This window comes from Eleginops maclovinus, chromosome 10 (assembly GCF_036324505.1).
Source record: "Eleginops maclovinus isolate JMC-PN-2008 ecotype Puerto Natales chromosome 10, JC_Emac_rtc_rv5, whole genome shotgun sequence".
Lineage (NCBI taxonomy): Eukaryota > Metazoa > Chordata > Actinopteri > Perciformes > Eleginopidae > Eleginops > Eleginops maclovinus.
In genome coordinates this window covers 2200498-2218529 of record NC_086358.1, presented here as the reverse complement: position 1 = coordinate 2218529, position 18032 = coordinate 2200498, and the positions used below count along the sequence as shown (strand labels likewise).

The following is an 18032-nucleotide window of genomic DNA, read 5'->3' as shown; positions in this document are numbered from 1 at the left end:
GCAGGAGAGGACTCTTTAAAGTAGAGACTCTACATACTGATATACACCTGAACATCAGCAGGAGAGGACTCTTTAAAGTAGAGACTCTACATACTGATATACACCTGAACATCAGCAGGAGAGGACTCTTTAAAGTAGAGACTCTACATACTGATATACACCTGAACATCAGCAGGAGAGGACTCTTTAAAGTAGAGACGCTACATACTGATATATATATATATATATATTAAAGACTTGAAAGATTATCCCTTAAAGGTTTATTTAAAAAACAACATTTTTAGTAAAATATGGAAATCAAGTCGATTAATTGCTATCAAGTATTTGTACTGAATAACAGACTTACTAAATAAATAGAGAACGATGTTTTTGTTTGTTTTTAACTTGAATTGCTCTTTCTGCCTAGAGTTTGGTGTGAATTTGCACACAAAAGATTCAGCAAATGACTTTCGAGGGGGTCTCGGGATACGTCCTCTTCTGACATTTTTACATTACCCTAAAAGATGAATGCAGATCTGTTGTTGTGATGAAACCCTTCATTTCCTGCGCTTCAGTTGCAGTTTTTAGCAGAATGAGATTCAACATTTCATCAAAATATGTTCACAATATTTTGATGGTCTGACTCACAAGCTTTACGCACAAAGTCTTTGTGGCAGAATGCAAACTTAATGGAAGTTATCTTCAGAATAGTTATTAGCGAGACGACGTCAGCAGACTTTGTGTGTGTGTGTGTGTGTGTGTGTGTGTGTGTGTGTGTGTGTGTGTGTGTGTGTGTGTGCTTTCTGTATACCTGTGGCTGTAGTTCAGACCTCAAATGACACTGTCGTTGTGAAGTGTTCAGAACTGATTGATGTTTCTGAATGTCTGCAGATGTACTGTGTTTCTTAAGTAATTGAGACTTTATTTGGTTCAGACAAACGCGTATGAATATTGACGACTTATTCAGTCCCAATGCAAATACCTGGGCTCTGGGTATAAGCCGAAATTTGGAGGAAATGTTCCTTTATGCGGTGACGTTCCCAGAAGGAATCACTCTCTCCCTCACAGACTGTCTTGACCTGACACTCTGATGGTGCTCAACGTCATTTAGGTACTACAGCAGACAGTAAGACATTGTCATCTGTTTTTGGGTATATTTGAGTTGCTGTATTTCATAGTGGGAATTTAGCCTTTGCAGACCATTTACATGCACAGAAACCTTTATAACCCACTACAGCAAAGGGAAACACCCCAAAAGGCTCTTGACTTGACCACCTATAACTTTTAGTGAGGGTTCATAAAGAAAGACATCCATTCTATTCACATTTTACTTTGAAAGACAAAAAACTGTCGACCAAATTGTGTATTTTTCTATGCTTTATTTGTAATCAGACATCCTAATGACTATTTCTTGTCTCCACCACTTTTATTAGAAGCTGCACAAACATGACTTCCCCTCTCACTGTGCCCTGAAAGCAGAGGTCAGACTGAACCGAACAAATGGACGCACCTCTCTGCAGCATTTTAAACATCACCCGATCTTCTCCCTGCATATGCAGTCGGTTCCAGTCATCGGGTCTGCTGCCCAGTGACCTACATCTTTGGGAACAAGGGACTAGATTATGCTGTCCTCTGCAGCAGCTGTTGTTCTGTAACAACTGAAGCTGCTTTGGAAAAAGTTCAGCTATAATCTGTGATCGTATGATTGCTCCTGCTCCTTCCACTCTCCTTGTTTGCTGCTGTGATATAAAAAACATTCACAGGCTTTGTTGTCGTACAGCTTCAGCAGAGTGTTGTCAATAAAGGTCCAATGCTCCTCCAACAACACAACATACAAAATGTGTATCATGAAAAGAAAAAGACATAAATAGTTTAACAGACATCCCGATGCGAGTACAGTGAAATATATCCATTTAAGATAGAAGAAGAACCATAGATTGATAAACCATAGTCGTTCGTTGGAAAAAACATGAAGGGTTTAAAGTTTTCTTGCCAGAAAGGTTAGCATTGTTGAGGTGTTTCTAGTATTGAGAATTATGGATTCATTCTCAGCGATAAAATACCAGTGAGGATTCTTGCTTCTGGGTCTGTTTATGCATGGAAACCTGTACTTCCTACTGTAGCAGGAACCAAGCCGTGTTGTGTGCTTTAGCAGGTGTCTACATCTGTCTTGCAATGGATGTAAAAGATCCTGGTATTCTTTTTTTTAATTCCCAGTGTGAGGCTGATGGACGCGGACCCATCCAGACGCTGTATCCAGTGCTCTTCATGGACTTGTGATCTAAATGAAGTCTGAGCTCAAAAGGAGGGTGGTTTGGAGCAAGAACGCTGGCCATTCCCCTTAATGCTTATGGTGTGATTTGGTGTCACACAAATTAACGAGTGTGTAGTTGAGATCAAAATGAATGCAGAGTTTAGCGAAAACCGCAAGAATTAGGGGTTATTGGTTCCCCTGCTGAAGACCGGAAAGACAGTTTGATCAGATTGTTTCAGACCGAGAGGAATAAAGGTAAATGCAGGCAGACAGTCTAAGGAATATAATGGGATTTTTGGACATTAAAGCATTTACTGTAAACATGAGCTGCAACCAAAATGAAATTGTGAATCTAAAAAGGAGCATTACGTGTCTGCTCGAATGCTCCTTCACCTCAAATGACTGAAGGTTCCAGGAAGACAACAGTAGCTGATCTCAGTCATTAAACATAATCATTACTGATCACGTGGATTGAGTTCAGTCAGTCAGATACATTCAGATATATATTCATGACTTTTGTAAAGAACATTTAGTTTGTTTCATTCATCAAACCCTCCATGCTGCTGTTGTTCATTGGACTCAATTAGACTGATTGGAAGGGCGCTATGACCTCAGATGTACCCACCCATTGTTCACTCTCATAGGCATTGCAAACTATGTCAATAAAACCAATTCAAACTCCAGATATCAGATTTGCTGTCAGATGAAGTTCAAAGATTGGAAGATTGAACAGTTCTTGGAAGGAAAGGTACTTGAAAGCAGCCAACCCATTTCTCGGAAATGTTACATCTTTATTTTTTCAACATGTTTGACAAGAGCAGAAAAAAACGCTTCAGATTATTCCATCCTCATGGCCGTGAATGAAAGGAGAGTGAAACGTTATTGTGAATCCGACCCGTGATTCAGAGCCAAAACATAATGGCTTCTTTCTTGGGCCATGCACCTTTCCACCAATTTTCTTGAAAATCCGGCCTGTAGATTTCTCCGTAACCCTGCTGACAGACAGACAAACTGAGCTAAAAAAAATACCCTTCATTTTACCAAAACTGTTGCTCATAAATGTCGGCTAATGTAAAGGAACTAGAGCACGGTCACATGACTTCACGTCACCACCGCTAAGCTAAAGGCGGCTAATGTTGGTCTATAAAGGAACTACAGCACGGTCACATGACTTCATGTCACCACCGCTAAGCTAAAGGTGGCTAATGTTGGGCTATAAAGGAACTACAGCACGGTCACATGACTTCACGTCACCACCGCTAAGCTAAAGGTGGCTAATGTTGGGCTATAAAGGAACTACAGCACGGTCACATGACTTCACGTCACCACCGCTAAGCTAAAGGCGGCTAATGTTGGGCTATAAAGGAACTACAGCACGGTCACAGGACTTCACGTCACCACCGCTAAGCTAAAGGCGGCTAATGTTGGGCTATAAAGGAACTACAGCACGGTCACATGACTTCACGTCACCACCGCTAAGCTAAAGGTGGCTAATGTTGGGCTATAAAGGAACTACAGCACGGTCACATGACTTCACGTCACCACCGCTAAGCTAAAGGCGGCTAATGTTGGGCTATAAAGGAACTACAGCACAGTCACATGACTTCACGTCAACACCGCTAAGCTAAAGGAGGCTAATGTTGGGCTATAAAGGAACTACGGCACGGTCACATGACTTCACGTCACCACCGCTAAGCTAAAGGAGGCTAATGTTGGTCTATAAAGGAACTACAGCACGGTCACATGACTTCACGTCAACACCGCTAAGCTAAAGGTGGCTAATGTTGGGCTGTAAAGGAACTACAGCACGGTCACATGACTTCACGTCACCACCGCTAAGCTAAAGGAGGCTAATGTTGGGCAGCTTGTGTTAACTACTTTCATAGCTATCGCGCTTAACAGAATCGAATCGATATGTCTCTCCTCCCGACCACCGTTCAGGCCATAGATCGCTATGGTCCGTTTGTATGCCCTGAGCTTTTCATTAAGGCAGATGATCAGCTTCAGGAAGCCAAATCACCGCGTGACTGAAAGGATTCTGTGCCTTCGGGTCAATGAAAATACAGAACCGTGTGCATCACAAACAAGCCCCAGTCTGAGACAGTCATCCCCCTGAAGAGGACAACTTCAGTACCTCACAGCTGAGTCACTGTGAGTGACATTTTCAGGGATGTAATAGGTCTGAACCTCCATGAAGGTGGAACAAATGCAGTCACATTACGGTCGTTTAAAGGGCAGAATTAACTGGTGGTTAATGGAGAGCAAGATGCAACACTTCAACAGTTAAATAAAAAAGAAATCAACCTTCACTTTTGTTCATTCGATGGAGGTAATGACCTTTAGCAATGCAACAGACTGAATCACTTATAGTTGTGTGACTGAAAGGTTAAACGAAGGGTAGCAAAGGCCATGGAGCCAAACAGGTTAACCCTTACAATAATGACCATGACCATTAAGGGAAATCTCATGAACGGTCCAAAATAGTTTTTAGTTCGCCAATAAATTCAGTTTTTTTGTGTAGAAAATTTAGGCAAGGTGGTGGAAAAAGTATCATATTTGTCAAGAAATATCTAGAAGTCCCAAATATGTAAGGCCTAATCAACTAAAGTCTATAAATATCCATTACCAGATGGTCCAGATTGGGGCAATAGGCTAAAACACTAGTAAATGAAGCTTCCTGTTCCCTTATTTTGTTCCAATTTAAACTAAATTCAATCAGTTTTGTTGATAGAGCCTCCAGTATCTGCTTGACTTGACAAAATGTCCATAAATCTCCAGATATTTTTAATATTCAATTAGCATATTGAGAACTGAGGATGATCTAATCAGGGTGTCGCTGATGTGCATGTGATCCGTCTATGTTCTTGTTCCTCGTTGCTGCAGAACAGCACACACTCTCGCATTAATGCATTGGGCTGAGCGTGTGTTTGCATATGTGTGCACGTTGTAACCGCCAGCTGTTGATTGGCTGATTAAATAACAGTCCATGTTGGAGACATTAAAGGTGCTTTCACATCTGTACTGTGTTTCCACTACATTTATTAGTTGCTAGGCAGATTAGGATGAATGATGGTAAATATAATCAGCCCTTAAATCAGACTGTAGTTCACCTGCAGTAAATCCAGCAGCTACCCTGCAGTATACAAAGCCATTCAAAGTAGCTGCACCTTTACCAGCTCTGAGAACACTTTAATGATCAATCATTATAAAACATATCAGAGATATTATTCTGAAATGGACCAATCAGACAATGAGTACTTTTACTGTCGCTACTTTAAGTACATTTAGAGGAGAGTACTTTCTACTTTCACTGGAGGAACATTTAGAATACTTTTACTGTGACAGAGTATTCCTACACTCTGGTACTTCTACTTTACTCAAGTACAAGACCTGAGTACTTCTACTTTACTCAAGAACAAGACCTGAGTACTTCTACTTTACTCAAGTACAAGATCTGAGTACTTCTACTTTACTCAAGTACAAGATCTGAGTACTTCTACTTTACTCAAGTACAAGATCTGAGTACTTCTGTTTTACTCAAGTACAAGATCTGAGTACTTCTACTTTACTCAAGTACAAGATCTGAGTACTTCTACTTTACTCAAGTACAAGATCTGAGTACTTCTACTTTACTCAAGAACAAGACCTGAGTACTTCTACTTTACTCAAGTACAAGATCTGAGTACTTCTACTTTACTCAAGTACAAGATCTGAGTACTTCTACTTTACTCAAGAACAAGACCTGAGTACTTCTACTTTACTCAAGTACAAGATCTGAGTACTTCTACTTTACTCAAGTACAAGATCTGAGTACTTCTACTTTACTCAAGTACAAGATCTGAGTACTTCTACTTTTACTCAAGTACAAGATCCTGAGTACTTCTACTTTACTCAAGTACAAGATCAGAGTACTTCTACTTTACTCAAGTACAAGATCTGAGTACTTCTACTTTACTCAAGTACAAGACCTGAGTACTTCTACTTTTAGAATGTGTTTGTTTATTGAACACTTGAAAGGTGCTCTATAAATACAGGTGTATTGTTGTCATCTACCTGTGATGCACTCGATCACAGTGAGTGACTAATGGGTAAAACCTGCAGTGAGCACAACCCTAACCCTAACCCTAACCTACCACTGAAGGGGCTGAACCCAAGGTATATTATCCGTACATCGACTTAAACACACCGACATTTGTGGTTCATATTTGAAGGTAAGGCTTTATTCTCCCATGCTTTTGCTGCCTACATGTTTTCCTATTACAGAGCATCAGATGTTCTATTTAAATGTCCTGCGCTGAAGCCAATTCAAGGCTCTGCATCTCAGATTGAAGTGGGCTTATGGAGGCGCAGGGAGAGCCTGCTGCTTTGATTAAATTTGTCTCGAAGAACTGCTCATTCTGCCAAAGAAGCTGGCGCCTCTCCCCGTCCTCTCCCCATCCCTGCCGCCCGTTATCCCCGTGGCTTAAATAATGACTTGGTAACGGCGTCAGTAGTCCGCCTGAAAAGCACTTAGGTATTTTTAGTATCACCCCGGTGGGCCATCATGGTGGATGATTGTTGGGAGATGCAGTCCTCAGACCGGACTGAGTGACATTAATGACCAGCTAATGCAGATGATGGCAGGTCATTGTGATATCCTACAGGTTAATAACATGTGTTCCTGGGTTTCAAATTGACCACATGTACGTGTGTTGTTTCAAATAAACCTCTTGTGGAGGAAACTCGTTTCACTCGAAAGCATGAAGTGTGCCTTTCTCAGGGGACAGCCAACTGTGCAATGTGCAAAATGTTAATATAATTAGGAATAAGAGGCTTCTTTAGTCAGGTGCAAGTAGAAAAAAGGAAAGGATATGTCACTGCTCGGTACTTGAATGCCACCCTTGATGTTTCATCTTCATGCTCTGCACCGAGGTGGCGGATGCATCACTTCTGAAATGAAAAATCGATCAGTACATTGCTTTTTAACGCTGTAATTACATCCACAGCTCCCGAGTCCTCCTCTTATTTAAGGTTTATTTCATGCTGTTCACATGGATCTTGAGGTTTGAAATGTGAGATTTTTAAGGGGTAACATGGATCCACGCCTGAGCCCAGTTAAAAAACAAGGAAAGTGTTTGTCACATGGGTCAAAAGAAACGTTCCTTTTTTCAAGTTTATTTCTACGGCACATTTCAGACACAAAAGCATTTGATTGAGCTTCACACTAAACCTCAAGCTCTTCGAGACAACTTGGAATCTCACAACACAAAGGCTCATTAAAGAGCTCACAGAATAGATCATTTTAAAAAAGCAGAAGTCAAAGTGAGGTGTAAGAAATGAGGGATTGTTTGAAAGCAGTTCTTTGGACTTTGTTCCAAAAATATGGTGCAGTTAAAAACTATCTGAGCTCGCATTGTACCTGTTGTTATGCTGTCAGTACTTTGGGTGGAAATAAAACAGATTCCTATGTGGTGTAAAGAAAGAAAAGGCACGACTGGTGAGAGACACGTTGTTTTACTGATTTAGAGCAGCAAGTCTGACAGAAAACCTCAAACCAAAATGCAGATTCTCCCGGTAAAATGTTAAAGTGATGCCAGGAAACAATCTCTCTGTTGGTCAGAAAGGGTTTAATGAGTCCAGAGATATGGAGATGGGGTCAGATGTCTGGTCAGACGGCAGAGACAGCTTACGGAGGATAAATAGGGGATGGATGTCCGGTGGGTCTGCGGGGGACGAGTGGCAGGCAGCAGGCTGACACTGAGACTGAGATTTCTGATCCTTTCTTTACTCTCCTTTTTTCTGGAGAGGAAGTAAAGGAACCGGAGCTCTGGATCTATTTGTTGTTGGAGGTGCGATATATGACTCAGCAGCTTTAAGACATGAAGACACTATTATTCTAATGCAGGATTTTCACTGGAAAGTGGGCGGGGCTTAATTTAGACTTGTCCATCAGAAACCTCTTCAGTCTACGTCAGCTGTTCAGGCTTGTGCTCTGAGTGTCTGAGCACCTGTGCCGCTACGCTCTAGGAATAAACAAGAAGGCATGATGACACATCAATGTGCCGTCACGTTAAATTTGAAATGATGCATACCAACATTAACATGCATTATGACACCTCTGAAGCCACAAACGCCTTACCTGCGAGGCGAATCTTTCCACTTATTCCCGTCCAGTCTCCCGTGGAGCAGGCGGTAGTGTGGTCAACGTGTGGACGCAACCTCCGTTTGAGTCACAGAGACCTTCAGTTGTTGGGTGGAAGAGACATTAAGGGAACTGCATACAGCTGCAATGAAAATAGTTATTTAGTTTGACGATCCAAAGGCAACACATGTTCAAATTGAGGTTGAAGGTCCCATACTCAGGTGATGAAGTGGGTCTTACCTTGGTTGGTTATTGGCTAATGGTTTGCCCAACCCAAAAAACAATGTGACATCCCAAAGTTGCCAAATCAGCTCATTTTCAGACAGGTTTTTATATAGATTGTATTGAAAACCCTCCTGCCTATATGGTTGTGTGGGAGGCGGGGCTTAGCTTCCACCTACCTGCCCACACCTGAACTCTTTTAAGGCCTGAAGCAGCCCTGCTCAGTCTGTCAGAAGCAGCATGCAGATCCACATGTGCTCTTGATGCATTATTTGTCCTTTGTCAAACTGTGACCAACTCTGAAGGAAATAAATGCATCTCCACATACTTTGACTGCCATGTCAAGGCAGAATGGATCAGGACCAAAAAAAAGAGGGAATCTTTTGTCCCGAAACTCTCTTACACACTGGCGACAGGAAAAAGTGGATTTTGTGTAATAAGTGACCTTAAAATCTCTTGGTATTTACAGTTTTTCATCACTATTACTGGCTGCTCCTTTTACTACCACTGTAAAATGGCACAGTGCAATATATCAGGTGTAACATCTACTACCGGCAGCATCTTCCACAACAGCTGTGAGAATAACCTCTGAGCATAGGTGTAGATTCTCAGCCTATAACTCCTTCCTTTTTTCCACCCCGCACAGTCTATTCATCTTACCTTCATTATTTATTTTATTCTCTGCACTAAAGCATGGAATTAAGTGTTGCTATGGAAACATGTCTCTCGCTTTCCCCTGATTTTGCTGTGTTTAAAAAATCATTTACGCATTACCTCGGCCCGCTGTGAGTCCGTGAATCAGAAGACTTCTATCCGTAATGGCACAAACAGATGACTCGGCCATTAAGGCTGCAGCAATAAAAGCAAATGTGGTCTTAAATGAAATATGGACTGGAGCAGTGTTCATACAGCAGGAGGCACAGGGTTCGTTAGCGGCTCAATATGAGTTAAAACATTTGTATTCTTCATAAACAACAGGAATGTAATCGCTTCTATTTAAAGTCCTTAAGTATACATGTTAAATGATGAGCTGCCGGTCCCTGCGGAGTGTGCAAGGTACAACATGGGGAGCTGAAACCTGTAAACAAACATCAATTAGGAGCTCTGCGGAGAGAGTACAGCTGCCTGGACCAGCTGTCTTAAATTACAGTACTGGACAGATGAGCCATAAAAACAGCCTCTGATGGTCTGCTGTACAATTCTATTTGTGTATCCATCCCAGCAGGGATATTTGAGCATCCAACGATGATCATATATTTACCTTTAATATCAGGTATTAACTTAATTCACCTAAAGGTACAGGTAATACATTTTGGTTTCAAGACGAGAGAGAGAGAGGGAGAGGAGAGAGAGAGAGGGAGAGGGAGAGGGAGAGAGAGAGAGAGGGAGAGGGAGAGGGAGAGGGAGAGAGAGAGAGAGGGAGAGAGAGAGAGAGAGAGAGGGAGAGGGAGAGAGGGAGAGAGAGAGGGAGGGAGAGAGATGGAAATATGTGATTTTGGTTTCGAGACATTGGTTTGCGGAGGAATCCTAAAAAGCCTTAGAACACAAAGGTAAACTTCACTAAATGTGAAAGAGGAATAGCTTCAGGGAAACTCAAAAGTACCATGGGATCAGGCTTGGAGCAGAAAGACTCGCAGTAAAACAGAAACGGTTGTTTAATCTGGAGAGGAAAGAAGTCAGAACACAGAGCACGTACCTGTTGTTCACGTACCTGTTGTCACCTGTTAAATGACTGTTTCTTAATGCTCTTAATGTCTTTTATTTTTGTGAAGCACTTTGAATTGCCTTGTGTTGAAAGGTGCTATAAATAAACTTGCCTCGCCTTGAGAACGTCTGAGGAGGTCAGATTTGGTGTCCTTTCTCATAGACCAGGGGTGTCCAATCTACGGCCCGGGGGCCAAATGAGGCCCACAGGCCATTCTGAATCGGCCTTCAGCAAATTCTAAAAGTATAATGAATACGGCCCACAAATGAAACTTCTGCTTGTCTTATGTTGTACTTCTCAAATGTATATGTTAACATATATTAATGAGCCCAATTTAAAATACATTCAGTCATTTAGAATTTAAACATTCTCTAACAAATCTGAGTTGATAAAGAAACAATAATGTATTTCTATAACGAGCTGGAGATGTAACCTTCATATTTACTCTCATTATCAGCAATCTGAGGCTTCTGTTTTAAGGAATGAGCTGCCAACAGAACAAATGAACCCCTAAAGAGAGACGGGATGTAGGCTGTTTTAAGTATCGTGCATTATTCACCTACATCTGATTTGTTTTGCTAACATATAACTTAACTTATGAGGCGATATTCACCTCTATCAGGGGCCCAGCTCTCTGGATATTTTTCTGTATGTGGCCCTCTGTCATAGACAGACCATCTTTATTTCCCCTCCTCCCACTGCTAACAGCTACACAGCTATTATTCAGACTCTGAGGCAGGACTTCTGAGCATTTCATTCATTTAGAGTCGTGGAAAAACCTGTTATGTTACTCCTGGTTTGGAGCCTTTGTGATGTTGTTCTCCAAATACACGAATCCAACCACTTGTAAATCACGAAGAGGCACTTTAAAATCAAATCAGACAAGGGGAAACAAATCTCACGGGGTCTTAAAAAGGCCAAACCCATCAGACACACTCAGAATAAATTGATAAATATCTGACAAATGGGTCATTGTTCTGGATTATTTGTGCGTTGAAATCATATTTCTATATACATTTTAAGCCGCTATAGACCGTATGAACTTACAGCAACGATCTGCTGTAGATTGTCCAGCGTTTAGCAGTAGCCAGGTGGAGGCCAAAACAGAGCAAAAAGTGAACTTACATTCATCAGATTAACCGAAAACATCTCAACATAAATGCTAATGTTACCCAGTAATGTTTGCATGAGTAAATAGGCCAATGTTTCCTAATGAATGAGTTTGTATTAACTTGAGTCTGAAGATGTATGTCATTGTTTTCTGGACTTACTGGTCAGTCGTGGTTGTCTGACGTTGAAAAATTGGGATAAAAGGTCATTTCTATTACTAGTAACGGATTCTAATGGATAAAACCATCATCTCACGACCCCTGCTTTCTGTCTCTGTCATCTGTCAGGTGGCGAGATGGGAGCATCGTTCTCGGACCCTCTCCAAACTCTTTGGCAGCCCCTCGCTGGCGTGTTACTGCCTGGGCTTCGTCATCATTCTGCTCAACGTGTACCGCAGCCACAGGTGAAGCACACACTTTTCTGTCTACCAAGTTTGTTTGTAGAATAGGTTTGTGTGCACTTGAGCTTAGTATCAAAGACACAGTTCACTTTCATGACCTTAAAACACACTTTGTAAGGGTTTGAGATCTTGACAAGGGGACAAGTTAACGCTGCTTAACTGTCTATTTCCATCTTAATTGGACCTTAATTGACAAAACATACATCATTCTGTGTTGTAGAAACCTTGACACTAGAGATTGAAACCATGAAATTGTTAGGAAAACTTTTACTAAGGTTAAACATCAAGTGATGAATTGGCTCATTTTCTCATAGACTTCTATAGAATCTTACATCTTTATGCAACCAGTCGAGACCCCCCCTTGTTTCGCCGTTAAAAAATAAGGCACTTCGCCATTGGCTTCACTTTTTAGGATGTTTTCGACTCTAGCTGTGAGGTTGTTTGGTCCTCCTCCCCTGGGAAGGTCGTTGTGCAACCCCAAACTGCTCATGATGGCATCGCCAATGGTACATTTCCCCGTAATTCCCTGTATTACTACAGCCCAGTTGCTAAATGCTACACCCAGCTGAGCCACTTTGATAAACCTCTTTTTCTTTCTCCATTCATCTTATACTTCATTCTTCTATCTCCGTGCCCTTGTGTCTCTCTCTCTCTCTCTCTCCCACTGTGGCACTTCTTTCTTCCTTTCTCCCGCCCTTATCGTCGCCCACCACGGTTCTGCTTGTGCCGGTGTCAACCCCCACGCCTGCCGATCGCACAGCAAACCCAGTGGAAGTACAGCCGGACGGACAAAGCGTCGACAAAGCACATTCAACAAAACCCGGCATTTTGCAGCGTGGCAGTGCCAGAACAATTCTCTGTGTCTGATGTTTGTTGCCCGGGCAACAACGCTTTTGGAACGAGCTTCGTCAAAGTGGTGTATCGTCTTTTCTTTCACCGTTTCTGAGGAAAATGGTAATCAGCGCAGTGCGGCAGGAGAAACTAAGAATCGTAGTGGTACAATAACAGGAATAGAACATGTGAGTGAGGCGCTAGAAGGTCGAAGTGCCCAATTATGATGGAAGGAGCTCTTTAAAATGAGCTTTTGAAATGCTTTTAGAGGCACTGTTGCGATGTTGTCACTTAGGGTAATGAATGATGAAAGAGAATTCAGACAACCACATCTTGTGCGATCATCTCTATTTCTACATCATTCAATCCCAGTTGCTCCAGTTTGCCAAAAACCAAGGAGGTTTTGGTTCAGTTTGTGTGTCAGCAGGATTACGGGGAGAAATACTGCCCAGAACTTCATGCAATTTGGTGGAAGGGTGTAGCATTAGCACATCCAAATCATGACGCAGCTACATGACTTTATTTCACTTTTTTCAACATTGCAAGATATGGATAGCCTTGGTTGAGGTCTGCTCTCTACGCGGGTTTGAAATAAGTAATATTGAGCGTATTTTAAGATCAAATGGGAAGCCAGTCCAAAACAAGCATCTACTATGACTCGACAGCATCGCAAACAAACCGTATTGCATTTGCTGTAGCTCCTCCAAAATAAAAGCCTCCCATTTTCCGCTGGTAGAATGTCTGTGCGCCACACTGGGGCCGTTTTAGAACACGAATACAAAAGTACTAACAGATAAACGTTCATTAAAAAGGATTATTTTAGAAGCTCTGTAATAAATATAAGCAAGGTTGATCTCTGCTGTGAAGTCCTGTGTTGTTTTACCGATGATAAACGTGGCAGATAGACGGAAAAAGCAGTATCTGTTTCTAATACCCGTTTACTGAACTTTAAGTGCTGCTTTTATTCTACTTACTGTATGTATTTATACACCTGCTGTTTATGTTCCACCACAGATGTAAACACTGCTTTTGACAGTTGAATGGTTATCTGTTTAGCACACCCGTTTATGTCCAGTAAAAATAATAAAGCCTTCAGTGAAAGATGCCAAGGGCTCTAAGGAGTGTGTGATTTCTATTCAGTGTCTTTAATCGGCACTCTTTCCATTGAGGAAGCATAAGGAGATGGGAGTTTGGGTATGCTAATGCAGTGTGTGTGTGTGTGTGTGTGTGTGTGTGTGTGTGTGTGTGTGTGTGTGTGTGTGTGTGTGTGTGTGTGTGTGTGTGTGTGTGTGTGTGTGTGTGTGTGTGTGTGTGTGTGAGCGAGCACTTGACCATAGCTTACTTAACACACCTTGCTCTGGCGAGTAATCCTGTCAGTGGTAAGTGAAGGCTGACTTTCTCACAGCTGCAAACGGAAATGTGTCATGATGTTCATAAAGGAAAGGTAAATACAGACGGACCGGAGGAGGAAATAGGGCAGATGTAGTCCTGACAAAGTCCTGCAAGACATCTCAATCCCTGACGATAACATGCAGACTTTTCAAAATTCACTTCCATCATCAGGAGCTCGGTTAACTTCAGGAACAGATAGTGTTCTGTTGGGTAAAATGACAAAGTGACAATTTCTGAACATCTAGGTTGTAATTAACACCGTAATTAAGTGACAGCTTCCCAGACATCCTCGCTCTGTGTACATCCTTGTAGACAAACATGGAATACATGCAGCATTTTATGGGATGTACAGTATGTAAAGGTAGCATAATGTATGTAAAACAGTACCGGTCAACAAAACAAATCCTGCCCCGCCTTTATGTTAGCCTCCATTCCTGTCCTTACTTTTAATAGGGTGTCTAATATGGTGACAATGCTGACAAAAAGCAATGCATTTGGTCAATCTTTTCCCAATGTTGAATAAGCTCACCCTTAAAATTAGACTTGTACGTCCTATAAAACAAAAAGGACTCTGGTTACACGGTGTTTCTTGTGTTTGTATTATAAAAAGGTTTTCCGTCATCGCCTGGCCGTGTTTCCTTCCATTCAGACTTTCCATTTCATATGTTATAAAGGTAGGAAAAATAGTTGATGTGTGACAAAAGTGGGTCTTTAATTCTCCTCTAATTGCCACTGTAATCCCTCCGAACGTAACTGCTGCTGTCGAAGAATCTGATCAAATGACAATGGAAAAGAAATAAAATGAAACAAATGAAATACAGAATAAAAAAAGGTAATAAAATTTAGGGAATAACACGTACAAATAGGCTGGAATATACCATGAAACCATGTGGACAGAAAAAGATACCAAACATGCATCGTGCCCGTTTTTCTTGGAGCTACAGAGTGCTTTAGGCGAGCAGTGACCTGTCATCAGCCGTAACAGAACAATAATGCATCTCACCCAATAACCCCCCGCCGGCATTTCGTCCTCCAGACCCCATTTCCCATCTCTTTCCAATCCCAGTCCCAGCGGTGTGCCCTCCCCGGCCCCACCACTTAACACAGAGCTCAGCGGTCGCCCTTTGTTTGTGACGCAGGGGAACCACATGCCCCATGACATTACACTTCCTGTTTGCTTGGACAAAGGCACAACCACCATAAGACTCACAGCACAGACCCCATAACCCAGATTTCTGTTTTTAACCCCTAACCTACTTTTGATTTGGGGCGTATTGTGTAGAATACAGTACATACACAAAAAAGTGTGTCAAACCCAAGGCCTGACTGTGCTTTGTTATTTTTTACACACTCGTTCACGATCTGTGTTCTGTGTAGAGTAGGTTATAGACAGAGAGCTCAAAATCATCCAACTTTGCGGCCATACTGATTAAGCATACTTTAACAGAGGAGAACCATTCAAAGTTTACTCAGCTCTCCAGACTCTCGACTTTATTGGACTGAAAGGGTTTTTTGATAGATGCCACGGTTTTCCTAATATCACAGTTTACGTTTTGTGACGTTTTCAGGCCGTTTCAGATTTTCTAATGGGTGTGTATGGGACCGAATGTTCAGTGTGGATGACATCATCACTTAGAGTGTAGAGGGGCTTTGAAATCCCTCTACATCCCATAATATTCACTCCTTTTGCCATCATTTTACATGACTTTAGTAGCAAAATCAGTCAGCGTTGTCTCGATGGCTTCATTATATCAAATAGACGTACAAATCAGGCCCAGAATGCCCATGTAAAATATTTTGCTCGTGAGAACACCCGGACACTTTAATAAAACTGCCTCCGCAGCCGCGATTTACACTCTTCATACACACAAATCAAACAGTGGTTCATGAGGGCACTCAGATGCTCACGCCAAATACTTGTGTCGATACCTTTAACAGTTTTCTGATGAGGAGGCGAAACCGCCACACTAAAACCTCCGAATGATACCACCAGGGTAACCTTGTTGCTGGGCAGACTAGGGCAGACACAGACTGACTAACATCGTCTAATTAAGTGTTTTTATAGGGGAATTTGCTAGTGGATCGTAAAGCTGCACTTTCTGCAAAGTGTAGGACTGAAGATGTTAACAAAAAAGGAACAAAATATTTCATCCTTGTTTTTCTTCTCAAAACCACTTACCTAGAACCAACTCAGATTAAGTGCAGCTTTAATTGAGTTTAACCTTTTGTCACATCTCCATTCATTCGTTATAAGTACTATATTGTTAACTACAAACCAAACTAAAAGCACCTTTTACAGCAGACGTACCTTTCGATACTCTCATTGTAGGATAACTCATTTGGAAGCTAAATGAAAATGGTACAGTATAAGAAAACCACTCACACGCAACACGACCCTCAAATCATCTGTAGACGCAGGGCTAAATGTGAGTGTTGAGTCAGGGAAAGGTAAAAGCACTCCTGCTAACAAGGACTCTACTTCTACTTCTGCCTGCTCTCTCTCTCTCTCTCTCTCTCTCTCTCTCTCTCTCTCTCTCTCTCTCTCTCACACACACACACACACACACACACCAGTTATTTTCGTGTCTACACTCCAGCAGCTTGACCTTTATTCTCCAGCAGCAGCAGTGTGTGTGTGTGTGTGTGTTGTGTTTCTTCTTCTTATGTTCTGACAAATATAGATGGCCTGGATATTCCTTAAACACAGAACGTGGATGAAAGTATGTTCATTTCACAAACAGAAGAGATTTAGAAGCTAATTTCCATTTGAAGGTACAGATCCATGAAGTAGTAACCCATCTATCTGAGAAGCTATTTTATTTACTGATTCTCAGGCATCGTAATGGCAAGTCTTATTGCCATTACGATGCCTCATCAAAAGCAAAGCAATAGCATGTGTCATGAGCAGCATGAGTCTTATTAAAGTAGGTCAACATAACGGTCTTTTTTTTGGTTCTGGTGATTCTTATGTTCTGCCCCTTAAATCCACAGTATTTTCTCCAGCAGGCCCTGAGTGGAACCACAGCATGTACCTGTCTGAATGGAGGTGTCTGTGATGTGTTTCCCCCGCAGTATGACGGTGGCGATGAAGGTCCAGGCCCGCTGGGAGCTGATGGACCGGACGGACGTGTTCTACGCCGGCGTGGCTCTCATGGTGCTGGGCACGGTGCTGGTGGTGAGCAGCTTCCTGGCTCTGGGATTCACCGGAACCTTCTTAGGTGGGTATCAAACCCTGTGTGAAATATTAAAGGAGCGAAAGAGTTTGTTAGCATTAATTAGCATTACTAAGAATGCTTCTCTTAAAACGTGCACCTGGTAAATATGCACGATTCAGGTCAGACTGTTCCCAATACCACTGTGAGTTGAGTCTAATCCTGACTTCCTTTAGTTCAGTTAAACAATAATAGGTATTTCTAGAATAAAAAAAGACTAGTTAGTTGTATTATGATCTATATATGTATTTCTTTATTATAGGAGCTACATGATAAAAGGTTCACTTCTTCCCTTCAGACTTTAAATAATTATTTAGATTTATTATTTTATATTTGTTGAACGGATTTATCATAAAGAGTTACGTATATTTGCCTCAAGGTGTTTTTTTTTAGGATTTTCACCAAGAAACCATGTATTTGGGGATCTTGCAGGAGGTTTTTTTTATACACCCTATGTTTTCTTCCCTAATTTCTGGATCATGCGTGACTTTCATGAGAAAACCCTGCAGAAGGAAACGTGACTTCACACACGTTTAACAAACACCGCCTCGCATTCTGCTCATGCAAATGTACGCGTCTGCCTTCGAGGACAACCACGTTTTGTTTTCATCTTCCGGGCCATTGTGTGTTTCCAGGCATCGAGTCAAATGTTCACGAGTATCATCGGCGTGTCACCGTCACGACCGTTTGGCAAGACCAGGTTTCTGGGTCAGTCCGTTTCAGTGAGTCACCCCCGAGAAGCAGACAGTCTCAGAGCGCTCTTCACTCTCTGCCAACTTATCCTCAACTGTGTCGACAGAAGGGCG

The 18032-nt window shown here is 41.8% G+C and overlaps 1 protein-coding gene across 1 annotated transcript in view; it reads left to right on the top strand.

Annotated features, from left to right (window-relative positions):
• Window positions 1-18032, top strand: part of pemt (phosphatidylethanolamine N-methyltransferase) — a 42589-nt gene that overhangs the window by 13534 nt on the left and 11023 nt on the right. Inside the window, exons 3-4 of the mRNA XM_063892463.1 lie at window positions 11679-11794; window positions 17087-17232. Of these exons, the coding sequence (XP_063748533.1) occupies window positions 11679-11794; window positions 17087-17232 (262 nt within the window). The remainder of the gene's footprint in view (window positions 1-11678; window positions 11795-17086; window positions 17233-18032) is intronic.